The sequence below is a fragment of the Notolabrus celidotus genome, chromosome 13, assembly GCF_009762535.1.
Source record: "Notolabrus celidotus isolate fNotCel1 chromosome 13, fNotCel1.pri, whole genome shotgun sequence".
NCBI lineage: Eukaryota > Metazoa > Chordata > Actinopteri > Labriformes > Labridae > Notolabrus > Notolabrus celidotus.
This window is the reverse complement of record NC_048284.1, coordinates 15092101-15119387: the sequence shown is the minus strand read 5'-3', so window position 1 is coordinate 15119387 and position 27287 is coordinate 15092101. Positions and strand designations below refer to the sequence as shown.

Here is a 27287-nt window from a genome sequence, read left to right as displayed (position 1 = left end):
AGAGCAGCTTATAAGAAGTGTCCATGAATTAGAGGCAGTAAGACTGTGGTGGAAAAAAAACTCCACACACCACAGTGAGTCGCTTGGTGAGTCTCAGTGGCTTTTCAGGACAGTAACTTAGTCTGACCGCCGTGCCTGTGGTGCGCTGATCAGTCATGCAGGATGAAAACCCCGCTGTAGACCGGCAGATAAAATCACTATTTATTGGCTTTTTGGTGGCGTCTATAAAGTAGGCCCTCTGAAAGCCCTGCAGCCATTTGGAAACCTGGGCCTGTCATTTCCTATTTTAGGACTTTAACTGGAGCAGTTCTCAGTTGGATGGAGAGATGTAGTCATCTGACCCTTTCTTCAGCTTTCTGACTGTCTTGACACAGCACAGCATTTCATTAAGAGCATACAGTAAAGAGATTCAGCCCAGGGATGTCTGCCTTTGAGTTATACGTAAGCTTTGAGATGTTGCCTCGCTGATTATAAATTACACTTGTAAGAAAATCCCACGTTATGTTTGCATTGAGACTATTGCTGGATGTTTACTGTTTCCTTCTTATATTTCAATCACTGAAGGAGCAACGTTTGCGTTACCTGAAGCAGCAAGAGCGGCGTCAGCACCAAACCGTCTCAGAGAGCGAGAAGCTGCAGAGGCTGAAGGAGCGCGTGGACAGCCAGGAGGCAAAACTCAAGAAGATCAGGGCGATGAGAGGCCAGGTGGACTACAGCAAGGTCATCAATGGCAACCTGTGTATGTAAAGTTTATCCACTCAAATGTTTTTATTTCTTGAGACAGGGAAAAGAACGCCTCTATCATACCTTGAGATCAGGAAGGCAGAATAAATGTTTCATGTAGCAGATTTGTGCTTTTAAAGAAGTCCCCCTGCATGTAGATAATGAATGAGCTGATGGGATTTCTTCATTTCTTTCATCCAGCGGCAGAGATTGAGCAAGTTAGCGGCCTGTTCCAAGAGAAGCAGGCTGAGCTGCAGTCTGCAGTGCTGAGGGTGGAGCAGCTCAGTCTGCAGCTGGAAGACCTGCGGAGGGGAAAACTCAACGGCATTCAGACTACCCTAGGCGGCCAAGTCACCGGCGCTGCAGCCCTGGAGCTCCGCAAACTCTACCAGGAGCTACAGGTACTACAGAAATATGTGCAACGTGTTGTGAATGCTTAAAGAGACTCTTTGTTTCCCCCTCTCTACGGTTACAGTTGTATCCGTGTGTCTAATTTGGCGTTTATCCCCTACAGATCCGGAACAAGTTGAACCAGGAGCAGAACAGCAAGCTGCAGCAACAGAAGGAGCTCCTTAACAAGCGCAACATGGAAGTGACGCTGATGGACAAGCGCATAAGTGAGCTGCGGGACCGCCTCTACAAGAAAAAAGCTGAGGCACGTCAAAAAGAGAACCTTCCTGTAAGACTAAGAGCGCTTAAAACATCTCCTCCTTCAGACTGTTTTTGTTCAAATGCTTCAGACAGAAGTCTCCCGTCTCAAGGCTGCATCAGTCCAGACACGGCAGATGTTCATTGTAATCCAAAATCTAGAAATGTTGTGGACAAAAGTTTTGTTTATGTCCCGTTAAGTCCAGTCTAAAGTGTTTTTCCGCTGTCGGCACATTTAACATGGGAAACTTTCTCTGGCTTTCTCCTCTTATAGCTGAACAGAGCCAACGGGCCTCCGTCTCCCCAGCCGGCTCCTGGCACTCTGGGTCGCGTTGCAGCTGTTGGGCCGTACATTCAGGTCCCAGTGGGTGGCCGACAGGAGGGAGGGTACACCCTTCCACCCGATCCACTAAAACCTCAGACTCTAGGCGTCAATAACCAAGCAAACCACGGCCGCACCAAGTCAGGTTTGTTGAAACCTAATTCTATGTCTCTGTTTTTTTTTGTTGTTGTTTGTTTACAGTGAATACAACAAATGAATCACCTCTGTAAGAGTGGATACCAGGTGATATGTTGAGGCTGACTCAGATAGAAATTTGAACCCATTACGTGACTTAACTGCATTAACAAAGAGAAACATGCAGAGTGAGACAAAATAGACAGACAGATGAGAACTGTTCAGCTACAGAGCAGCTTGGATACCTGCAGTCCCAGCAGCAGCAGTCTCACACCGCTACACATTTAACACATCTTGCATGAAAAGCTTGTGACTGAATTCCCTCCTGGGCCCCAACTGTTACTCTTCCTTCCTTCCTTCCTTCCTTCCTTCCTTCCTTCCTTCCTTCCTTCCTTCCTTCTCCATTTATCTTCACCTGGACATGATTTCTGAGATGTCCCTTCCTCTCTAACCTTCCTCTATTCCTGTGTCGTGCATATCCTGTGTTCTCCGTCCTTTTCCCCTTCTCCTTCTCTCTCATGTGTCTGTACTGTTCGTTCGTTCGTTCGTTCGTTCGTTCGTTCGTTCGTTCGTTCGTTCGTTCGTTCGTTCGTTCGTTCTTTCCTTCGTTCTTTCCTTCCTTCCTTCCTTCCTTCCTTCCTTCCTCTTCGTTCTTTCCTTCCTTCCTTCCTTCCTGCCTTCCTTCCTTCCTTTCCTTTCTTCCTTCCTTCCTTCCTTCCTTCCCTCCCCGTTTATCTTCCACCTGGACATGATTTCTGAGATTTACCTTCCTCTCTTCCTGTGTCATGTATCCTGTGTTCTCCGTCCTTTCCCCCTCCTCCTTCTCTCTCATGTGTCTGTACTGTTCTTTCTTTGTTATGTCTCTGTTTTCACTGGGCGTGGGTGTATGGGGGGGGGGCAGACGGCGTGCGAAAGCCTCCCGGCCCTTGGAAGGTGTCTGATTTAGACATCGTTGTGGACCCGGTACCCCCGTCCCTTCCAGAATCACACCCGGGCACCGGAGCCTCCACTGGCTCTGACGGCACGTCCCGTGAGTGCACAGTGCTTCTATAGCACAGGGGTGGCACTTCCTGAACCTTCTCTACTCATATGAGCACAGTATCATCAGCATGCACACTCTCTCCTATTAAAAAAAAACAAAATCATGCTCTGCCCGGTCACATCTCCAGCTCCTAGCACTCTACTCTTCAAAAAAAAACTAGGCTGATTTCTCTCCCGCTGGCAGATTAAAGCTTACAGGCCCAGCTGGGGAGTCTGAGGAGCAGCTGAGCATCTCTGTTGGCTACCTCAAACAATCACTGACTAATGGAAGCAATTATGTCTGATGTCACTCGCTCTCTTGCCAGAACAGCATTGAGCCTTTTTCTTGCACTTATTGACACTTCATTTCAAGTGTTTCCTCTACGGATTGGCTGATGACGTCAGAGTAGCCATCTTCAAACTCTCTTTACTGCCATCTGCAGGAATGTCGCTCTCTTACCCGTATCTGAAAGCACTGCTGATCCCTGTGTGTGTTTATACACTTGAGAAGGTTCAATGAGTGAAGTGCCTCATACTTTTTTTACACATGAAACAGTCCAGTATACTTTGGCTTTGTTCTAATTTCATAACATCTTAGGCCTGTCTTACTTTACCCTTCACACACTGTTCTCACAACAAACCAGGCTGTGAGGGTTCATTTGAACTATTAACATGCATGAGCAAATAAACATGTACTGTGAAGATCCATACAAAGCTGTTTCCTCTACAGTGAGAGCTTACTTGTCCTGGCTTAGACTTATCTTGGTTAAGTAAGCTGCATTAACATCAACTCTATATTTATAAAAAATGTAAGGTTACTCAAAACTGGAAATGTCATAGCGTGCTTCTGTGACTTTTTTGGGTCTGTAACAAGTTGATCACCACACTGCAGATTTATTAATCATCACTGATCCAAACAAACTTGCGTAGAATGATACCACAGCTGTTACTTTTGTTTTGTTGTGTTGTCCGTTTCTACCTCTCTTTCTTTTCTTCTCACCCTATCCTCGCTGTCAAAAGGTGCACGCACTGTTTATTTCATTACCGCTCTATTAAGTCCTGAGATCAAACAGTTGTGAAATTAGTGGCATTTCTTACCTCTTTTACTAAACAGCAGTTTAGATACTATTTACCCATTGCAAAGGAATTACACCGTAGATCAGGGGTTCCCAAACTTTTCAGCCTGTGACCCCCAAAATATAGATGCCAAAGACTTGCGACCCCCACTGTCCCTCAAAGTGATTTAATGTGGCTTCATTTAGCTGGTCTGCAGAAAATTACACTTCCTATTTGAGCATGTGGCTGTGTTTCCTGTGCCTTTGTGAATTAACCTACTGCTACTGATGCTTTTGATAATTAACTGTTCACTAACCCTAAACTTAGGAGTCATCTGGCAACAAAGAAAGGCAGAAAACTCATTACATTTTCAAGGTTTTATATCAAGTTTAGCTACTATTTCTGTTGATATGTTTTACTATAATGGGTAAAATTTACTATTTTTAGATCACTTATGTCATTCAACTTTTTTATTACATTTTTTTTTGTATTTCTTTGTCCACCACAAGTTAACAAATTATATATTAGTAACACAAAACCAACAAAGAGAAGAAAAAAATAAAAATAAAAACAAAAATAATAATACTAATAATAAAGAAATAATATTAATTAACAGTTCAAACAAAAGGGAAGATAAACATGAGAAAACAAGGTAAATAAACAAAAATAAATAATAAATATTTTTAGATAAATAATAATAAAAAATCATTCTGGAAGACATCTCACGACCCCCTATTTGTGTCTTGCGACCCCCCAGGGGGGCATGGACCCCCACTTTGGGAACCCCTGCCGTAGAGGACTACTAATGCAGATTCATTCATTGCCATCACTGCTGTGACATGAAGGCTCAGGATTTTTGTCCTATTGATCAACAGCACATCTTCAAACACTTCAGTATAGTCTGCTGTGTTTATGATAAATGAAACTGAAAGAAAAAAAGTCAGAAAACTCCTTGTAAAGGAAGAAAAAATGTTTGGATGTGATTGATGCTTTTTAACCCGATTGATTTCCAACAGAATGAATTTGAAGACTTGTAAAGTCTATTTTAAGAGCACTCTAAAGAAATGCTCATTGAAATTTTGCTCAAAGTCTTTTTTGATTTGTGTATTTGAATGGTACAAGCTGCTTTTTACTACTCTGTAAAAGCTGTACCACCAAGGAAGGGATTTTTAGGTAATTGGTTTGATGTTTCAGCGTCCAAAAACTGTGTCTAAATGTATTTTACTTTTATGGTTAATAGGATTTTTCCCCTCAAAGTCCTGAACCTTCCATTTGATACCAATCCTAGGTCAAAATGGTACAGCAATACATTCTGTGTGTGTACAATGTTACACAGAATCATGGCCTTTAAACACCAGCACTGCTATTCCACTCTGTGTGACTCACCCATTGACTGTATATAGAACGGACAGCGTCACTTCATTTCCGCCCATTGTGAGTTTTAAAGCCAGAAACCTGCCTCCATGAGTGCTGACATACTGCGCTACTGTCTCTCCCTTTTCCTCCTCTGCTCTGCTAATCTGGTACAGAACACTGCAGGAGCCTGCGTAGGTCAACAGAGCTGTCAATCATGATGTCACATTCACTCTTTTTCAAATTAAATAACAGATTGAAACTTAACTTCTCAGAAATAATAAACACTTGGACATGATTCAGCGTGACAAGAACTAACTATAACGTATTTTCATTTTATAGTCTGGCCCCTGATCCCTCTGTTAGAGTGACACGGAGTGGATTTTCACTCTTGTCCCATCCCACTCCCACAGAAAAAAATCTTGTCCAGTCCCAATCCCGGTAAAATGACTCCCACTCCCATCTCGCTCCCATCCAGAATGACTCCCGCTCCTGTACCGCTCCCTTTTTTTTGTCTTCTTCTTTTATTCTTTAGGCAATACATACCTCAACGAACAAAAGTGCATAAAGGCATTACCATTTCACATACTGTACCTGAGTTTTGGAAAAGACCCGAGCACTCCACTTGTGATTTCATTCAGCACTTTCACTTTCAAACACTGATGTGCTCCTCTGCCTGCAGCACACTGATCAGCTGTTCAGGTCTGCAGCTTCATAGTGACAAAAATACAACTAAACTTAACAATGAGCGAATCTGTCTGAGACAATGGCATGCCGTTTACTGCGGACACACGTGGACACCTTTATAAGCTGGAGTTTACAGAGGAAAGGAGATTTAATGCACTGGAGGAAAAAAAGGAGAAATTCCAATCTAAACTGGAGAGCAGGAGAGATTCCCACATTACCTGGTGGTGCAGGTGTGTCCAATGTGAGCTAATGTTTAGAGTTTACACACAATAAACCAAGACAACTTCTTGCTGTCACAAGTGAGACTTTAAAAACAGTCCCTCGAGACCTTCCCGCTCCTGTCTGCGCCCTTTAACTTTTTAGCCTGTACCGTCCCAATCACCGGATTAATAGCAAATTTGACTCCCATCCCGCATCTGTGGGATTCCCGAAAAAATATCAGCCTCTACCCTCTGTTAACATGGATCATACTCCATCCAGTCAGCAGGGGGAGTGCTACATTTTTTGGCTTCACAGTCAGTGAACACTTATGGGGTACATTTCCATATACAGTCTATGGGCTAACTACACAAAGTGACATTACAAATGTGAAAAATGACAAGCTGTTACCTTTTAGACCTAGCTCTGGTGGACATGCTTTGTTGTTTCCCTGACTTGTGAAACAGACTTTCCATACCACCTCCATCTGTGGCTCTCCTTTCTCCTTTGCAACACACTCACTTTGCCCTTTTTGGTACCACAGCTAATGATACTGGCTGGCCTACTGTAGGAAAAACCAGCACATCTTTAAAGCCTCCTGAAAGACGAGACTCAGGGAGTGATAAGAGCCCTCCCTCAGGCTCCCCCGTTACTCAAGGTGCAGAAAAGGTGAGTTCTCTTTCTGTAAATACACTTTCCATTTAGAACCATTGATCTACTAATTTAATGTGAGTGTGTGACTTAGGTGAGTTCAGATTAAACCCACCGAAGTCATATTTCTCCTGGCAGGATCCAGTTCCTAAAGGTGAATGTTTTTGATGTGATTTATCGCAGGTGCTAGACCCCAAATTGGCCGTGTCCTCCCCTGCCTTATCCAAGCCTCAGCCGCCCCCTTACGGCTCCCACCTCACTTCTGCACACTCAGCCAGCTCCTTGGAGCGCCGCAAGGATGTGCCACCTGTCCCTCGTCCGCTCCCGAACCCGCCGGCTCCCGCTTGGCCCCGTATCCCGCCTTCAACGGGCTCATCCTCTCAGCAGATCCAGCAGAGAATCTCAGTGCCACCTAGCCCCACCTTCCAGCCTAATTTACCGCTATTCCCACCCGGTCTAAGTGAGCGACTGGATCCTCCGCCAGCTGTGGCAGTGCGCCCCTTCATCCCAGACAGAGGCTCACGGCCTCAGTCGCCCCGAAAGGGCCCACCGACCATGAACTCCAGCTCCATCTATCACATGTATCTCCAGCAGGCAGCGCCAAAGAGCCAGCCACTCAAGCCTGCACTCAAAGCATGTAAGTGTTGAGTTTGAAGACATAGGTCCAGTATGTGAGGGCTTCTTTTAAATTACTCTAAATAAATAGAATGGGTTATTATGATTGTTCAATCTTGAATTATTTTAATCACAACTGTGTAATGTACTGTGCATTGTCTCTTTTTCCCTCCAACTGTACCAACTACCAAACGACTACATCCCTGTCTTTTTGTCTCTAGTATATGGGAAACCTGTCCTCCCCCCCAGCTCCACACCCCCCTCGCCCCTGCCTTTCGCCCAGGCAGGAGGCGCCTTCCCGCTGCTCCAAGGCCCACCCTGTGGCGAGGACACTTTGGACGGAGAGTTTGATGATCACGAGTTCTTCCAGCATCCGGAGCCCTTGGCGCCTCCTCCCAGTGTAGAGAACATCCCCCGGCCCCTCAGTCCTACTAAGCTTACGCCCATGGTGCACTCCCCACTGCGCTACCAAAGTGACGCTGACCTCGAGGTGCTCCGCAAAAAGCTGGCCAACGCTCCCAGACCGCTCAAGAAGCGCAGCTCCATCACAGAGCCAGAGGGCCCCAGCGGACCCAACATCCAGAAACTTCTTTACCAGAGATTCAACACACTCGCAGGAGGCATCGAAGGAAATGGAGTCAGTGGCTCAGGAGGTAACGGTGCAGGGAACGGAACGCCGTTTTATCAGCCCACTCACCCTCCTGGTTATGTGGGCGGAGACTCCGTGGCTGATACAGACAATGGCAATCTCCCCTCTGACACGCCGTTACCACCACCTCCAGGGGAGGACGAGCTAGGCTCTGACGCTCAGACTCCTTCAACTGACGCCAACGACAATGAGCCGCCACCCTCGCCCCAGGAAGGGATGGAAGATCCCGATGAAGCAGAGGCACCTGAGGATGACAACAACAACAATATGGGGAGCTCCGAGGCATTACTTCCCAGCCCGGTGCCAGAGGTCACAACTCCAGAAGAGAGCGGCACATCAGCCTCACAACACCTGGTGATGGGCGCACATACAGACACTTATTATTGCATTCAAGAGTTTGTTTATTCAGTTCTATCTAATGCTCCCTCTTTATCATTACAGGAGAAACGCACAAACCTGAAGAAGCCAAACTCTGAGCGCACCGGCCACAGTTTCAGGGTGAAGTTCAACCCTCTGGCCCTCCTGCTTGATGCCTCCTTGGAGGGAGAGTTTGACCTGGTTCAGAGGATCATCTATGAGGTACAGTTTGACTCCATGCCAACGCTAAGATGATTCTTTGTTATCATGTTGGACAGGCGCTCATCTTTTCATCTGGGTCTTTTTTTTCCTCAGGTGGAGAACCCTAGCACTCCAAATGACGAGGGCATTACCCCGCTGCACAATGCCGTGTGTGCAGGACATCACCACATAGTCAAGTTCCTGCTGGACTTTGGCGTGAATGTCAATGCTGCAGATAGTGACGGATGGTGAGTCTGGAAGATGATCACAAAAATGTTAAATTAGTGTCATTCACTTTAGCCCCGTTTCCACCAAGCGGCCAGACATACCGATCCGACCCCAGATGTTGGAGCTAGAAACACTGCAGTCCGTTGATTGGTCGAAAGAATCTTTACTAAAGAACAACACATAACCCCGCCATGTTTAAATCTCCAGTGGACTTCGGGAAGATAACTTTTTTTGTTTGGAAAATGGCGTCAAGAAACAGCGTTCCATGGTCGACCGCGGAGCTGCAGACTTTCCTCGCGTTTTTCTTCTTCGTTGCATTTATTAGCAGGGTACACTGTGTCGCGCTGCCATGACATCACGCTATTACGTAGCTGACGCGGCTATCGGCATCCGGCTTACACGCCGCCCACCAAGTAGAGTACGGTTGGCTGTGGAAACACAAACAGGATCAGGCGTTACCGATCCGACCCGTACCAAACTGTACTGATCCATACCAGGCCGCTTGGTGGAAACGAGCCATTTGATTCAACATGATCTGCTGTCTTCCTTTAACTGTTGTGTATTGTTTTCCTGATTTTGTTCACTCTCGCACAGGACCCCGCTTCATTGTGCCGCCTCATGCAACAGTGTTCATCTCTGCAAGTTGCTGGTTGAGTCAGGGGCCGCCATCTTCGCAAGCACCATTAGCGATGTGGAGACTGCTGCAGATAAATGCGAGGAAATGGAAGAAGGCTACATCCAGTGTTCCCAGTTTCTATACGGTGAGAAGCAGTCAGTGTGGCTGGTACAAACTGGGATCTTAAACTTCCCCAAAGGCCTTTGTACTAAGAAGCAATTTGGCTTATGGTTTTCTGTTCTGGATTCTGTTGCGTAGGCGTCCAGGAGAAGTTGGGCGTGATGAACAAAGGCACAGTGTATGCTCTGTGGGACTACAAAGCTCAGAATCAAGACGAGTTACCCTTCAGCGAGGGGGACGCCATCACTATTCTGCGACGGCAGGACGACAGCGAAACAGAATGGTGGTGGGCACGACTGGAGGACAGCGAGGGCTATGTGCCCCGTAACCTGCTGGGGGTAACTACTTATTACAATTTACAGATACTTAGATACTTTTCAGTACCACTTACTTTAAAACAATACAATCTCTGTTATTTTTACTTTCAATTGTATCAAAAAGCTCCAAATTTTAAGAAAAAAGATTTGTACTCATATTTTCAACTTGAAGCTGCTGTTAGCTAATGAAGGAGGGAGAGGGAGAGGGAGAGGGAGAGAGAGAGAGAGAGAGAGAGAGAGAGAGAGAGAGAGAGAGAGAGAGAGAGAGAGAGAGAGAGAGAGAGAGAGAGAGAGAGAGAGAGAGAGAGAGAGAGAGAGAGAGAGAGAGAGAGAGAGAGAGAGAGCAGATTTAACAGATTTAATAAAGAGCGGGCCAGTTTAGAAAAAAAAATTCCAATCTGAAAAGTAGAAGATGTTTCATAGCAGTTACACTCTAAAGGCAGTCAAGGCAGATGGCTGTCTAACATGAGTCTGGTTCTCTTCGAGGTTTCTGCCTGTTAAAGGAAGTTTGTCCTTGCTGCTGTAATTTGCTAAATGCTGCAAAGTGCTCTGCTCATGGTGGAATAAGATGAGATCAGACTCCTGTCCTGTCTGTAAGAGGGGACTGGATCTTATCCTGTCTTTATGTTGGGTCTTTGTTTTTTGTTTTTTCGTTTAAATGTTTTATTGAATTTTTAAGAAACATATAAACAAGTACAGGGTGTTTTCAAAGACTGAGTCTTGTTTTGGTGTGGACATACTCTGACATGTTATACAAAAAATGAGATTAGACAATCAAAACAAATGTATCACTTATAAAAAGAAATCCAAATAGAAGAAATCCAGTCCATTAAATAAAAGAATAATGCATTTAATCTCTGGTTCCAGTGATTTTATCAGTTTTTGAATATTCTGTCCTCTATGTTGCCCTTCAGTCTGCAGAGCATAGACTCATAGGACGCCGTCTCTACCGTTGCATCCATCCATTCCCTCAGATTAGGAGACACAGCTGTTTTCCAATGTCTTAGAGTAACTCTTGAAGCCTTAACCAGGCCCACCATGAATAACAGAAAATGTTCTTTTCGATATAGTTGGTATTTGGGATCTATCCCCAAGTAGGCACATAGCAGGAGTCAGGGGGACCACAGAACCAGACCATTCACTCAGGAAGTTCACAATTGTTACCGCTCTTGGGTGTTTGTTAATAATACAATATAGAGTATGATCTGTTCTGTTTGTAAAGCGTCTTGAGATAATATTTTTTTGTGATATGGCGCTATATAAATAAAGATTGATTGATTAATAAATAATAATAATAATAATAATAATAATAATAAAGAACACATGTCCACACTTCCACACGAATCTGCAGTAAGCTGCCGAATATTGTTGGTTTGTTTTCTGCTGATGTCGCACTTCCTCCTGCCTGCTGTGTGTGTCTCTGCTCCGCCTTCTGTCACAGTTTATACATTGGTGACTCAAAATGCTGCCTTTTAGGTTATTTTAGTATCTAATAAAGACAAATAGTTTACATTGGTGTATTTTTGGAGACAGTTAGAGAGCTGAGGAGAGACAGCAATGTCACCTTTATGTTTATCAGTTCTGACCTGTGCACTGTTGACAGGAAGCGTCCCAGTGCTGCACAATGATTGATGCCCATGAAATGACTACAGAGACCACACTTGAAATTAACAAAGATTTAGAGGTCCTGAAAAATATACTTGTGTTAAATTTGACATCCTTTATAATTCTCCTCTTCTCTTTTTTTTCTTCTTTCAGCTGTATCCAAGGATCAAGCCTCGCCAGCGCTCCCTGGCGTAGTGTGTCACTCGGCTGGCCTCTGGCTAACAGCTGGACTAGTGACAAAATGAAGAGCTGAGAACAAAAGAGCCTGGTGCTCGATCTTCTCCCCATGGCCATAACTCCCCCCCCCCTTCCCTTTCCCTGTGCTTCTCACACAATCCTTTTCTCTGAAGCACTGAAGTCTTGACACACATATTAACATCTCCACACATGTAGACACACACACACACACACACACACACACACACACACACACACACACACACACACACACAAACACACACAAGCAAAAATAAGCACTCCAAAAGCGAAAAACCTCTTTAACTACTCTCCATCTTGATGCCCTTCCTCTGACTCACACTCCTTTTAACTTCTTGCTCTATCATTGTCCCACGTTTATTTTGACCCCCGTTTAAGTGTGAGCTCTGTATCAGACTTCAACTTGAAGAATAAAACACTAACCTTTGACTCAGCATTTCTTTCAGTGTTCACACTTCTTCAGTGATCCTTCTAACGAGTTCTTTGTTGGCACTGGTTCACATGTCACTATACTGTGACTAATACAATCCTCTCAGAGGGTGAGAATATGTTGATTTCTCTCAGTCAAATGTTCTAACAGTTAGGTGCCGTGTCCACCAACGCCGTTTTTTTTGCGCTAGCAGAGCCTATTTTCTATTCAAAAACCAAAGGTGATTCACATTTCTAGTGCTCGCTGTCCTCAGCGTAGAAACGGTTCAACTTTTGGAACTCCATGCTGACTTCTTGATCACGGACCAATCAGAATCAAGAAGGGGCGGGACTTCTGATAGCAACTTTGTCAACAACAATGAGGAAGGTCCGTACACGAAAGAGAAAAGTTATCACACTTGTTTTTTGTTCAATTTCCAAGTTTAGAGCTGCTACTAATGCTATGACACGATTTCTATCAATCGTTTTTACAGTTTCTTGTTGAAATGCCATCGAATTAAAGCAAAGTGAAGGACACAGAGCATTTTAAAACAGACCTTACATCACTACTTAGGGAGGCGGACATGCCGCGGGACATCTTTCATATCGTATTAACAGTAAACACTGGTGAGAAGCACTTTGAGATTGATGTCGTGGCGCTCCCAGCACAAAAAAACGCCAAAGTGGACACAGCCCATTATTGTATAAAATGTATTAAGCCAATTTGATCCACTAATGCAAGAAAAAGATCTGCTCTGCTTGATAACGCTTGTAGTCTAACCACCAAAGAGGAATATCGAATTAACACTGAAGATTTTTAACACTCCCAGTGGCTTGCACTACTGTTAAGGATGTGGAAAACCAATTGATGAGCTGTTATCAATAGGGACTAACAAGTCTCCAGAGCTGGTCTGAAGTCCTAAGGATTCCAATGTAGCAGAAAATTAATATCAGGAAGACAGAAAGTCCTCAGTATTAACTACACGGAGCACAGGCAACAAATCCAACATGTTTAAGTAGAGAGGAATACAGATTGAGAATATAGCTGCAAGATTTGTTCCTAAAACCAGTCGACTGTTCAGAATCTGGTTGCAGATTTACCATGTGATCATCTTTAACCTCCTACTATATTTTTAAGTAAAGCTTCAGACAGTCAAGTTTTCTCTCTGCTGTTGAAACTATGTCTGCTGCTCTGATTATTCCCGAAATGAACATCTCTTACGCTGCAGTTTCCACAGGATACAGTCGTGGAAATGTTTAACCGGCAGTATTTTTGCTTTACCAAAAAACAAAGTTGCCAAATTCAAATAGCGTGTTATTTCCAACATCTGTAGAGAGTGCCCAAAGGTTAACATCTCTTACCCTAAGAATTTCAATAAGTGATAATTAGAAAACAGTTGTTTTATTTTATTTTTATTCCACAGTAGCTGGAAAAATCACCTCCACACAAAAACAGAAAGATGTCAGTTCTTTATGGTGCGTTCAGTTTTTCTACGTTCTTTATGATGTCTTTTTTTCAACATGTATAATATATTTTAATTTATATTAACCTTACTATATTATTTTTCTGATGTAACTGTTCATGATTTTTTTTTGTTAGTATTAAGCTTCACAACCAGAAGACCTGCAAGCAGTATCTACATAAAGTGATGAACTGCAACATATTAAAGGAAACTAACATCTTTAATAACCTTTTGTTTTTTTCCCTGTTAGCTCCAGAGTAGGTTTCAGGTCATCAGACGTTGAAGTTCTTTTCACCCGAACCTGTAATCTCAGGACCAACATGGTGCTGCTCACACTGGTAAACCAGTGATCATATGTCTAGTTTCACTCAATACCACTTCATTTGAGCATTCAACCAAGCAGAAACTGTCCAAACATTCAAAAAGAAAGCCATTAGCATGTTTAATTCAAATATGAAGAGACAGTCTGAAATGCAACTGTTCCGATTCGCTTCAGACAATCCTGGTTATGTCCTGTTTTCTTCCCTCGGCTGCCCCCCCCTTTTCAGGTATACACCATCCCAGAAACACTGATACATGTGTTATCTGTCACATTGTTTAACATCTAGAGACCCTTATCTTATTCTGAACCCTGAGTGACTGAGTGTTATGCTGAGTGTGCTTGTGGCCAAGGCTTTATCATGGCTTAACCTGTACATAGTGAGGAGATGGTTTATGTCTGTTTGCTGTCTGGACAAGTGCGCTTTCTGTATAAACGCTGTATTCACAAATTCAATTCTGTAAATGTGAACAATAAAACAGAAGCTCTGGCATGAATAATCACTTTCAGTGTTCTAATTCAAATCACTGAGTATTTGTAAAAGTATTGTGAAGACTATTGTTCTCTTTCTGCTTTCCAAAGCACATGTTTAAAAAATGCAATGGTTGTCAGTTAACATCTGGCTGTATGACCTATGCTGCAGCCAGTCACCAGAGGGAGCTCCACACCCTTTCGCTTCACTTTAAGGCAGCTTTCATGTCATGTATCTTTTCATACAGTATATTATTTTCACCAATGACCAAGTTGGGACCATAGCAAAAGCAATTTTATTGATAAAGCACATTTCATTACATGTAAACTCAATGTGCTTTACATGGAGAATTACAAACATAAAAAAATTAAAAAGAAATAGATAAATAAAAACATAGAAAAAAACAATAATAAGGCGTATTTCGACTGCAGAAACTTTACCCTGGAACTAGGGACTACCCCTGAACTACGTGTGTTTCAACCGGAGGAACCAGGGTCTAAATTTGGTATAGGGGTATCTCCCCCCTGAAAAGCCCCTGCTTTGGGGGTAGTACTTTTCAAAGGTCTTGGGACTTCTGGTTACAATGTTACAATGTTACAATGTCATTTAGCAGACGCTTTTATCCAAAGCGATGTACATACGAGAACAAGAACAACACAAGCAAAACTCTAGACAAGAGGAAACAAGATCAGTACGGGTAAAAAAGTGCTTCAAGTCCATTTGGGTGCAGGTACTGCCAAGCAGTGTAAAGGCAATGCAAAATACCAAAGTACCAAGTGCTGGGTCACTCAAGAGCTGAACACAGATTCCCAGAGTAGAGCAGGACAGTGCGAGTCAACTGGAGCTGGAAGACACGATCTGCCACTGGGGACAACAGTGGAGAACAGTCTAGCTAAGTGCATAGCGCTTCCTAAAGAGCTGGGTCTTTAGCTGTCTTTTGAAAGTAGAGAGGGACAGTTGGCTAGTTGAACATAACGATGTTTGTGGAGTTTACACAGTTGTTGAAACACAGAGGGAGTCCCTGGGAATGCATACTAGTTTAGTTTTTTATTAAGATTTCAAAATATTATTTAATAGAAATGTTTTTCTCCATACGTCACTGGCCTGATTTGCACAATCTACCCGGGACTTCAGCCCACAGTTGAAATGCAGACAACGCTGGGGGCACAGGAACCTTTTAGTTCCAGGGAAAGTAGTTCTGGGGGCTAAAAGACCCTGGAACTCTTGGTCGAAATGCACCTATAGATACACCCAACATACATCAGACGCAGCAATCAAACAAACAGCAAGTGTTGCTGCACATGCAACCAGTCACATCAGTCATCATATCATTCAGACACTTGAGAAAATAAATATGTTTTCAGTTTTTAGATAGACTGTATATTATAATGAAGTGTTCACTGAAGCCGAAAGATTTAGGGCTCCCACTAGTGACGGGCTGCAGTATAGGTCATATGCTCCCGCCTCCCTCTTGCTAACAGATGCAACATGGCTCAAATTATAAAATTAAAATACACGTCAAATACATTTCTCTTAACGTTTCTGTCGTTATAGTTGTTTATTATTTTGCTGTTTTTTATTCAAGTTTTATTTTTCAGACAAGTTAAAGCTGCTGTGAGGAACTTTTGATTTATATCAATTTTGGCGCCCCATTGTGGACAAAGTGATACCTCTTATCTCTTGTTCTGTACATTCAAAAGTAGTGTTTTTAACAAAAACCTCACCCTGCTGTCTTTTAACAGCCAGATTTATCACTCAATGTGATAATTTGCCATGAAAACAGCCAAAAAAGGGTGTTTCTAAAGCCAAATGTCAATCATGTGGTCTGACACCTACCCCCATTGAATGGTTTAAGGCATTAAAAATGACAACAGAGAAGGTATCAATGCTGTTGTTTACAGTTTTGTTTGCTTTCGAAGGTCATAAAGAGGCATCAGTGTTGGTTTCAGTCTGTTTCTCAGCTGGTGAAAAACTCCTCATAGTGCATTTAACTTTGAATTAGTTATTCGATTATTTTTTTTTTTTATGGGCTTTTACACATTTATTTTATTTTTATAGAGGAGAGGACAGTGAATAGTGTCAGGAACTGGGAGGGAGTGGGGGAGTGTCATGCCGCATGTGAGGCCGCAGGCTGGATTCGTACCCGGTCCACCCACTACATGGGCACGCAACTCAACCTTTAGGCTAAGCTCATGCCCAGTTATTTGATTTTAATAAGGTGATTGATTGATAGCTTTGCTGACAAATGCAGGCTCCTGCAGCGTTCTAGCAGAGCAGAGGAGGAGTGGGGAGAGAAAACATAACGGACACAAAAGCCACTGTCTGTTTTAAATCAACACATGAATCTGTTCTGCTGTGGATTGTACCCACCTGAGGGATCTTGGATGTCATATCAGTAAGTTAAATGTGTTTTGGTTGGTGGAAAGAGTGTGACATCAGCACCTATGAAGGCGTTTTTATGGCTTCACATTTCACAATAGGCAAAAATAAGGGCACGTTGTCCATTCTATATGCAAACAATGGTTGGCACATGTCGGACACATACTTTCTTGTTTTCCTAGCAAAGCGGGGACTTTTCTCACACTTTATTATGGTCTTTAGGACTTTATGGCATCCTCACTTTCTGGTGAATTCGCAATATTATTGTGGGGAGTTATTCTTTGAAACAATTCTCTGTTTCTTGACTAAGTAAGGGATGTGTCCTGACACACCATTTCTGGTTTTAGTACTGTTTTAGGGACTTTTTACAACATGCTAGAGAAAGAGACTTCATGCTGTCATGGGCCAAAAGCAGAGCTCTAGTGAGGCATTTTAGTGCAATACTACTTCTACTGGCAGAAAAACAAAACATACATTAGGATATATTGTTGCCTGTAAATGGGAAGGTAAATAGAGAAATACCAAGGACCTGATGTATTTTGAGCTTATTAAGATCTTTTATTGTATCATACACATGTTTGTATAAATATTTAATGACAGTTTGTACCCCAGTGCATCAGATATCTCAAGAGTGATAACAGCAGCAGTTTAATTTGATCTACTTCATCTACACCTTCTGAACAATCAACAGTGCAATTATCCTGACAGAAAATATTCTATAAAGTGTATTCTTTCTTAAATATGATCAAACAGTATCAATATATACTGTGCGTTTCATTCGTTTTAAAGCTTCCTTAAAGCTTTCTTAAATTCAAAAGCTTGTGCAAAAAAAATGTCATTCTCTTCTCATTCATGACTCAGCTACACAACATGACATTTGGTGAATCCAGGTTAAATAAAAACAACATTCTTTCCCACTTTTTGGAGGGGAAACTCATCATTTGACCCTGCCGCGAGTTTTCAGCTGAGTCAGCACTTTATCTACCTGCAACATAGCAGAAAAAAGGATTTAGAAACTACAATAACATTATTGAGGTTCAACAATATCAAAGTTTGAAATGGTAATAAAATAAAGCACTGGTATAAAAAGCTCATTTCGCTGCTAAAATTGGAGTTCAACTATTTATTTTCTGCAGCCCACCCAGTCCCACTCACCGTGATGAACCAGTGTGACAGTGGTCCGTAGCGAAGCTGTGACTTTGGTTCCATCTTACTGGCAGGAGCCAAAACGTGGAGGTGAAGGTGGGGGACGGACGAGAAGGGAGGTATATGAAACCCCATCCTGAAATCGTTAAAACACAAAAGTAGTGAAAATGACTCAATTAAGACTTCAGAGGAGAAGCATCGGAGGAACTGGACTCACTGTACCTCACATCATCAAGGCAGCTGACTTTATTCTTCTCCAGTACTTGCCGTCCCATTTGAACCATCCTCTCCACTGTTAAAAGAAACACGTTCCCATCAGTAAGAAAAGTACAGCGAGACTCAAGTTTTTCTACTAGCATTAACTCTGAAACAACAAACATCTTAAAGCTGCTTTAAATCTGCAGTTATTTGGATCCTTTAAAATGTACAAAATAGAATACAAGACTTATTCTGATGCAGCTAATTCAACACTATCACCCATGACTCTTATCTGGCCGTGGCACATGGCTAATAGTGATGGGAATTCCGTCTCTTTTTAGAGAGCCGGTTCTTTTGGATCGGCTCACTACAAAGAGCCGGCTCTTTCGGCTCCTGAGTGGCTCCTCAGATTTTTTCATGTTTAAATTAATGTATGACCTAAAATAATGCAAAATTATATGTTAAATGAGTAACTCATTTAAAAACATAAATTATATCAAATGTTTATTATTCATTAGGCTTTATTTATATATTCAACACGGAGCAGAGTTCTATAAAAATGTATTATGAAGTACAAAAACAAGACCCATCACAATTGGACAACAAGGTCCAATCTCTAATTGCATGTACATTATTTATAAACTTTGAAACACCTTCATGAACAGCAGGTTCCCTTCACTGTCTTTATTCTTCACTTATTGCACTGATGGATAAACAGTTCTAATACTATGACCTGGATGAGTGAGAACCTTCACAGACAGTTCTAATGTGCCTTTGCAGGTTTTTTGTGGACCCTGATTGATGACACTTTCACCTTACACAGTCTACACTATGCCTTATAAGAGTCTATGTCGTTTCAATGTGTCTAAAGTTTACTGTTTCCTGCAGTCACTCGTTTTCTCACCTTTCTAGTGCGTTCTCTCTCTGTCGTGCGCGTTCTCCCTCTCGTCTCCCTCCTGTTGGTGTGCTCACTGTGCTGTGTGTCTGTCACCCCTCCCCTCCCCATTCTGCTCAATGTAGACACGTGATTGGTCAAGATGCCACCATATGTCTTGACCAATCACATGAGGCTTTAACAGAAAAAGACGAGAATTTTTTGAAAAACGGCTCCCAGTTCGGAGCCGGCTCCCGTCGTTCACTTCAATGAGCCGGCTCTTAGAGCTGGATCGTTCGCGACCGACACATCACTAATGGCTACTCATCAATGAGTCTGGTTCTGATCTGTATTTTCTCCCTGATAAGACAAAGTTTTCTTCACCGCTGATGCCAAACACTTACATATTGGTGAATTAATGTGGGGTCTATTTAAAAAAAATTGCACTGTTGTAAAAATATCTGCAAAAAAAATCTCACTGAATTTGAGATAAAACCTTGCAAATAGAAAACCTCATACATTTTCTTCTTTAATTTGTTGCCCCATGACCAGAGGATTTTTCTGCTTCCAGCCTTTATTAAAAAACATGGAAATATGAAGGTTTTTGGATTGGCCTGCTAGTTCTTGTTCGCAGCTGTGGGCAACACTTAACCACCTCAGTACAATGGGGGTCACAAGTCTTTGGGACTGTTTAGGGGTTGTGGACTAAAAAGTTTGAGAACCCCTGGTCTAATCCTCCTCCTTGTCGTCTGAAAACCTGTATTTTGATATGGCACTGTACCAATCAAAACTGAATAATTTATTGATTTTGAAAAATGTACATTTTATCATAAAAAATATTAAAGCTCCTGTAAGAAACTTTTGTTGTCTGTTTTGGTGCCCCCTTGTGGACAAAGTGGTACCTCTTTTCTCTTTGTTGATGTACTTCTGTATGTGTGTGGAGAATATTGTTCCCCCTCTTGCTCCCTCAGGTCGTCCTCCTCCCTCCACTTCTCTGTGCCCTCTGCCTGTCTCAGCACCATGGGGAGAAGAGCTTTCAGTCGCTCTGCTCCCAAACCCTGGAACTTACTCCCACCAGACATTCGAAAACTCTGACTCACTACCCCTTTTCAAATCAAAACTCAAAACCCATCTGTTCAAATCCGCATTCTCTGTCTAATTTCTCTGCTTCATTTGAACTTGGTGTTACTCTGCTTGTCGTTTACTCTAGTTGTGTTTTTTATTTATTTTATTGTGTTGTTTTATTTATTGTGTTTTAATCTTTCAGTAAAGTGACCTTGAGCGTTGAGAAAGGCTCTTTTAAATAAAATGTGTTATTATTATTATTGTTATTAAGTCTGAATCAAATAAGCTTTATTTATAGAGCACCTTTCATTCAAATCAAATGCAATTCAGTGCTTTACAGCGATTGAAAAAAAAAATCTAGTTTATAATGACTAAACATAAAATAGAAAAGGATTTAGAAGTGGAGAATAATGCACACCGATTGCAATAAAATGTATGTAATTGAACAACAAAGGGAAATAGTTAAGAAATAAGTGAATAAAACATAAATGACCATTAATACACTGCTGTATACTTATTTATTACACTGCCCACTGCACTTAAACTTTTTGATGAATGAGTGTGGATGAATGCTGTGTTTTAACATATGTTTTAATATATATTTTTATACTTTATTTATATTGCCATATATCTTTATTACTATATTTTACAAAATGATCTCCTGGAAACACTCTTTCGTTTTGTTTTTAAAGTGGTATGAACAAAATGACAATAAGGCTTGATTTGATTTGATAACTAGTTAGTCATAAAAAAGGTAAAGATAAAAGTCTAAGATAAATAAAATAACTAAAAATATAAATACAAATTAGGAGTTAGATAATACAAATTGAAGAGTTAAAAATAATTAAAACAGCAGACTATTAAGCCTCATCTTAAACAGTCAAATGTATTAATTATGAATAATATTTGAATTGGAAAATTAATAAAAAAGCTGTTTCTGTAAACACCTACCCTGTGGCAACAGTTTCAGGTGTTAAAAACAATTACACTGAAATGTCTGATCTTTATCATGATGGTCTTATTTTCTTTTATAGCTAATAAAGAGGCATCAATATGAATTTCAGTATGTTTCATAAACAGCTAAAACACCTCACAGGAGCTTTAATGTGTTATAAATGGAGCAGTGTTTTTTTCTGTACTGATGTCAAATAGTGTTCAGTTTATTCCAGCATAGGTTATTGACTTGGTTGTGTCCTCCCACAACGTGACTTTTTCCAATAATCAATCAAGGACAGCTGACTCAATGAATTAAAACAGAAGTGATTTCTTCCTGTAAAACTTAGAAACAGAACACATGTCGTGGTTAAAGTCCCTCACCTAGAGGAATGTCGTCCGCTTTGAGAGCTTTGCAGTAGTCGATATGTGTCCTGGGAATAACGAGGTAATGATGTGTGGCTCCAGGTGTAGTGTCACGGAAACAGAGCAGCTTCTCATCCTGTAATGTCACAGACAAATGAAAGGAACAAGCTCGATTTATCACCCAGGTGATGTCGCTTTAACAATCGGTACTTACGCTGAGCAGGACTTCCGTGTCAACAGTGGCGTTCACTATTTCGCAGAAAGGACAGTCCTCGCTCCCAGAGGAGTCCTGAGTCTCCATCTGTGTTTTGAACCTTGTGGGTCCAGTATGAGGTCGTCACTGTGAGGTGGAGCCGGACATCTAACATGTCTGGGCGTGTTCGTGGAGGGGAGTCATTTACTGGAACTTCGAGATGGGATTTGTGGCTCTTTGAAGGGAACCGGATGTTGAGGAGCCGTTCCTTTCAAATAGCCGTTCAATAGTCTGGCTCTTTGGCTCATTGTTATATTTATTTATTTTCTAGAAGTCAACCAGGGGTAACTCGTTTTTATCAAGGAAACAATCACTGGTAGAAGTTATAAGATAAGATTTGGATCATAATAATTCAAACTTACACATCCCACCAATATATATACTCTATTGGTGGGAATTATTCTGAAATATTGATTATAATTTCATTTGGCATTGTAAACATTCCTCAAGATGGTGCCATATCCCCATGCTTCGACAGTGAGATCACTATTTTGAATTTTCCCTCACCTAAAAAACTTTGTGGTACTATAAAAACTACGCAGGCTACAGATAACTTCCATGCAAAACAACTTTACTGTAAAATTTACACACAAGAACATTTTAACAATAAAGAAAAAATACAAAATAATAAATAAGAATAAATATATATGTATATAAATATATAAATACAACTAGAATAAAAATGAGGACATCATAAAAATGTGAATGCAACATTGTTACTATCCCACCTGGTGTTTCTACACCTGAACTACTTTACAAACAGGAGCTCAGCTCCTTGACTCAAATCCACATCAAAACAATGTAAACAATAACAAAGTGTAGACAATAAGTGTGAACAAAAAACTCATGGGGCACGCAGGAGACACATGAAGGCAGCGTGGGCAATCTGCATATAAAAACGGCTCCAAACTGAATGGCTCGCAACTGCGAATCGGTTCACTTAAAAGAGCTGTTCAAAAGACCGACTCGTCCACAAACATCACATCTCTACTGGAACTGCGTGATTAAAAACAAACCAGATTAGTATATGGTCTGGGTGTGAGCCTATCTCTTTATATCTTGTTGTTGTTACATGGAATAACATATATATTAAAAAAGCCCCAAAATATTTATTTCTTTTCTTGCAAAGAAAATGGAAAATACTACCTTTGTACAGGATAAGATAACAGAGAAAGATGACTCACCGCTTTGCCAACAGGGGGCGTAAATGTCTAAAGTTCCTGGTAATGTTATATTATTAACAAACAGCAGCAAGGACAAACTCCCTTTAAAGATGCAACTGGTAGGAATGGGGCTAAAAAACCCTCTTTTTTTCTGCTGGGTTTGGAAAAAAAGTCATAATACTAATCAGTACTCATCAGTAATTAAAGTAATTTGAGATTTTGGCCAAATCTCTGTTTTTATCAATGCCTTTGTATCAAGCAATGTTATTATTCCCCTTCGTTCCTGTTACCACAAACCAATCAGAGCTACTCTTCGACCCTCTGTCCTGATTTGTCGAGTGGCAGCCCCTACTAGGTTGTCCTGATTGACTGGGAAGCCGGCATAGAATAAGCACGAGAAGTAGGGGGAAATCTGGTGGGCAGGGGAAATGTTGACATTCAGAATCTCTCTCCAAACTGATGTTTATGTCACGACTACCAACAGCAGCTTTAACAGGCAGAAACCTCGAGCAGAACCAGACTCATGTTAGACAGACATCTGCTGAGACATTGTTAAGGTTTGAAAGAGAGATAGAGAGAGGTGAAGAGAGAGAGAGAGATGATAGTGGTGAGACAGATAGTAGTAGTTGTAACAGATTGAGTCTGGCACATCCACAGCAGCAGGCCGTCTATGACAGCAACTCAGAGGAACCTACGGGACAAGGGAGCTCAGGGACTCCAGAAAGGTCTATGGTTAGTAACTTTAGTAGGACAGGAAGAGTTAAAGTAAGTGACAGGCAGACAGAGGAGAGACTGAGGGAAAGACAGGATCCCACTGGCAGTCTAAGCCTATAGCAGCATAACTAAGAGCTGCTCCAAGCCTGAGCCAGACCTAACTATAAGCTTCATCAAAAAAGGAATGTTTGAAGCCTACTCTTAAAGGTAGAGAGGGTGTCTGCCTTAAAAGAAAGTTTAAAGCCTAGTTCAAGGATTGTGGTCAACGTGACTTCTCTCAAAAACCAATGAGACGTTTATTAAGCTTCAAAATACTTACTGTTTGTGTACCAAGGTATTTAAACAGAGTTAAGGATATAAGCATTGACATTAAAATGTGATAGCAGGTGCTTGTCTCAGTGATGAGCCTAGCTAACTGCCTGCTGGCTCCAGCTTTATATCTAATGGACAGAAATCAGAATGATACCTGTCTTCCTCTTGTCCAGGACAGGCTGTAATAATGAAGATAAAAACACACGACTCATTCTGGGAAAGATAATTTAATCTTCATAAATATATTTTAATTAGCCTGGTATCAGACAAATTGTCACCTTGTTACAAGATCACCATTCATGTGTCAGTCAATGTCAGTTTGTATAAGGAACCATCAGTTTCCATAACAATATAAATCAATTCTTAAACTGTCTATACATTAATGAACACAAACGCTCAATTCATCCACAGTTTACATATGTGCCGAATCATTTTTTCACATCACAGTTAATAGTCGTCAGTTCCTGCTTCGTACATTCCACTCTTACACACAGCTTCCTCTACACATGGCTCCTCCCAGTTCAGTCTCCTCAGGTAGGTTTGTTTCTCTCCTGCTTTTTGTCTTGAGTTTCTAGCCCAAAAAGACAACACAGCATCCCAGACGACTGACTGGTGGAACTACAGTTTTTTAGAAACTTAGTGAGATACTCGTCCTGCAGAGACAAGAAAAGTAATTTAGACTAAAAGATAGAAAGTTTGTAGATGTATCACATAAAAGGACATTTTTTATTTTCATAACTTACAGTGAGAAAATTGTCGGTCTCTGGAATGAATTTATACTCATAGTACATTGAGATTTGGTTAGCGGGTGCGAGCACATGGAGGTGGAGGTGATTCACTGACGTGTATGGAGGTTGGTGGAACCCCATTCTGTGGAGGAAAACACAGAAATGCTATATTATGCACATTGATAAACAAAACACAGTGCATCCAAGGGACGTCCATCAATATTTTGTACCCACTGTTTCTATCAAGTAAACCATCCGATACCGGTACGATATTATTTTCTAACAAGTGTTTTCCTACCTTATGTCCTTTGCATCAGTGAACCCTTGATCTTGTAGGACCTCTTTCCCCATCTCAGCCATACGTTTAACTGTGGGAGACATGAAGCATTATTCCTCTGTGTACACCTGAGAGGATAACTTTAAAAATCCTTCCACATCCAGGCATCACGAGGGGGCCTAAATATGACGTTATTAAACCGTATTTACAACACACATACTAATATCAATTTGTACTGATCCACTTTAACTGACCGAGGCCAATGTGTCCCTTGTGAAGAGAGTGACAGCTGTTTATGTGCTGTTTGGGTATAACCAGGTAATGGTGAGGAGCTGCAGGGTCAATGTCTCTGAAACACACCAGCTCTTTGTTCTGATGGAGGGGAAAGAGAGTCCAAATTAACACACACATTTTAGGACAGTGAAGTCAGCATGTATTTGAACTGATGTGTAATAAATATGTCACAATGGTGTCTTGTTATGTTTAATGCCATGCTAAGTGTACACATTTTTAATGTACAGTAGGTCTACTTTGAAAAACATCCAGATTATAAGTGATTTATTTATTTGAAGAAATGTATCTATTGGGATAAACACCTTGAGATGTGCCATCTCGTTTTAGAGGGGGTCCCAGACAGACAATGACAAATAGAAAACAGTACACTACAAAATATACAAGAAACATGAATCCTTCAAAACAAAAACAAACAAACGAACAAAAAACACAGTTAGACAACAACAACAACAACAACAAAACAGGGGTTGGTACAACCTTAAACAAGGTAAAATCGACAAGAGAAAAATAAAACAAAATTAAATAAACTAAAGGAGCATTGATTAAACACGCACATAATAATAATAATAATAATAATAATAATAATAATAATAATAATAATAATAATCATAACAATCATAAAAAATAAATGAATAAATAAGTAAAGGAGGAAGAGGAACAGTGAGGGCTTCACTGGAAACATAAACAGTTTGTTTAGAGATGAGAAAACAAATAATTTTTAAATAAGGGAAAAGAAAATATAGAACGAATATTTAAAGGTTAATTATTCCAGTCGGAAGGCTCCTGAAACATAAAAGCTTTTTTACCAACTGCCTTGGCTGCACATGGTACTGTCAAAAGAAAACAATCTGAACTTCTTCATGAGTAACTTGAAGTTAAAGGTATTAAATAATATTTCAAATAATCAGGATAGATAAAATGAAAGCATTTTTTTTTTAAAGTATTTTTTTCTTAAGTGATAAGTATAAGTAGACTCCTTTAGTTTATCCAACTAAGGAAGTATCACAAAACCAGAAGTAAACAGATGTATTCTCCTTCCTGATCCCTGTTAAAGCCACAGTTTAGTTTAAAGGGTGTTACCTTCTTCATGACTTCAGCTTCTTCATCTTTACCGTGGGCGATCAGGCAGAAAATACAAGTTTCAACTATTTCCTCTGGCTTGTTCCTCGCCATGTGTTTTAAAGTTTTCAACAACCTGTGTGTCTTCCCACTGTTTCCCTATTTTATACAATCTATGTTGTTTCCAAGAAGTGAAGTCACTGCCGGTAAATGTCCCAAAGATCGTCTATATACGTGAAGACTGATCACTCCATGCCATTATAAATGCACGCTCTACAGTAACCACCTACTGTAATTAAGGGGTAATGCTTTTTTTTAACATTTTGAACACATGCCATTACATTTAAAGGATTTGGCTGGAAGTTGCTTAACAGGTATCAGCTTGTTCGTCATTTGAACTGTTCAATAAATGCAGCACAACATCTACACCAGGGGCGTCAAACTCATTTCAGTTAAGGGGCCATAAACAGCCCAAGTTGATCTGATGTGGGCCGGAGCATCAAAATCATAACATAATAACCTATAAATAATGAAAAATCCAAATGTTTCCCTTTGTTTTAGTGCAAAAAAGTACAAGTACATTCTGAAAATGTTCGCATTTAATGAACTATCTTTCTACAAAAACAGCTGTTGTATTTTTTGCCATGAGGAGTCTCATAGTGGGTCTGAAGATTATATTCTTTAAGGACTGAAACCTGCTGCAAACACACCAAACACACAGGTTACCCTTTCACCTGACACAGAGTGTGTAATGTTTACAGCAAAAGAACAGATCGATTATAATAATGAAAAAGGTAAAGGTGGATAAAACTGTCCCTCAGTCTGCTGGTTCTGGCCCAGAGACTGCGTAATCTCCTTCCTGATGGCAACAGGCTGAAGAGGCTGTGAGACGGGTGGGAGGGGTCGCCTGCTATGCGCAGGGCTTTTCGGGTGAGGCGGGAAGAGTAAATGTCATGGAGGGAGGGGAGAGAGGCACCAACAATCTTCTCAGCTGTTCTCACGGTGTGCTGGAGGGTCATTCAGCAGGACGCAGTGCAGGCCCCGTACCACACAGTGATGCTGCTGGTGAGAATGCTCTGGATGGTGCCTCTGTAGAAGGTGTGCATGATGGGGGCAGGGGCTCTAGCTTTCCTCAGCTTGCGAAGAA

At 41.3% G+C, this 27287-nt stretch overlaps 3 protein-coding genes across 6 annotated transcripts in view; 1 reads left to right on the top strand and 2 right to left on the bottom strand.

The window, feature by feature from the left end:
• The window catches only part of ppp1r13bb (protein phosphatase 1, regulatory subunit 13Bb), a 41600-nt gene extending 27193 nt beyond the window's left edge, over window positions 1-14407 (top strand). Inside the window, exons 7-18 of one of the 4 annotated variants that reach the window (XM_034698828.1) lie at window positions 565-739; window positions 925-1124; window positions 1238-1402; window positions 1646-1838; window positions 6687-6811; window positions 6977-7430; window positions 7630-8411; window positions 8499-8636; window positions 8730-8863; window positions 9438-9604; window positions 9718-9917; window positions 11655-14407. In XM_034698828.1, the coding sequence (XP_034554719.1) occupies window positions 565-739; window positions 925-1124; window positions 1238-1402; window positions 1646-1838; window positions 6687-6811; window positions 6977-7430; window positions 7630-8411; window positions 8499-8636; window positions 8730-8863; window positions 9438-9604; window positions 9718-9917; window positions 11655-11696 (2775 nt within the window). In that variant the 3' untranslated portion in view covers window positions 11697-14407. Of the gene's footprint in view, window positions 1-561; window positions 740-924; window positions 1125-1237; window positions 1403-1645; window positions 1839-6686; window positions 6812-6976; window positions 7431-7629; window positions 8412-8498; window positions 8637-8729; window positions 8864-9437; window positions 9605-9717; window positions 9918-11654 lie in introns of all 4 variants that reach the window. The other 3 variants (XM_034698830.1, XM_034698829.1, XM_034698827.1) reach the window with 3 other exon arrangements.
• A 2884-nt stretch (window positions 14408-17291) lies between these two features.
• Window positions 17292-21770, bottom strand: LOC117823689 (histidine triad nucleotide-binding protein 3-like). Its single transcript, XM_034698917.1, has 5 exons — window positions 21555-21770; window positions 21359-21476; window positions 18127-18196; window positions 17914-18040; window positions 17292-17743 (listed from the first exon to the last, which is right to left on the bottom strand). The coding sequence occupies exons 1-5, from the start codon at window positions 21639-21641 to the stop codon at window positions 17696-17698; spliced, it is 450 nt and encodes a 149-aa protein (XP_034554808.1). The 5' UTR covers window positions 21642-21770; the 3' UTR covers window positions 17292-17695.
• A 2223-nt stretch (window positions 21771-23993) lies between these two features.
• LOC117824257 (histidine triad nucleotide-binding protein 3-like) lies at window positions 23994-26334 on the bottom strand. The gene is made up of 5 exons (XM_034699704.1): window positions 26162-26334; window positions 25042-25159; window positions 24809-24878; window positions 24526-24652; window positions 23994-24435 (listed from the first exon to the last, which is right to left on the bottom strand). The coding sequence occupies exons 1-5, from the start codon at window positions 26252-26254 to the stop codon at window positions 24313-24315; spliced, it is 531 nt and encodes a 176-aa protein (XP_034555595.1). The 5' UTR covers window positions 26255-26334; the 3' UTR covers window positions 23994-24312.
• Between the last annotated feature and the right edge of the window lie 953 nt (window positions 26335-27287).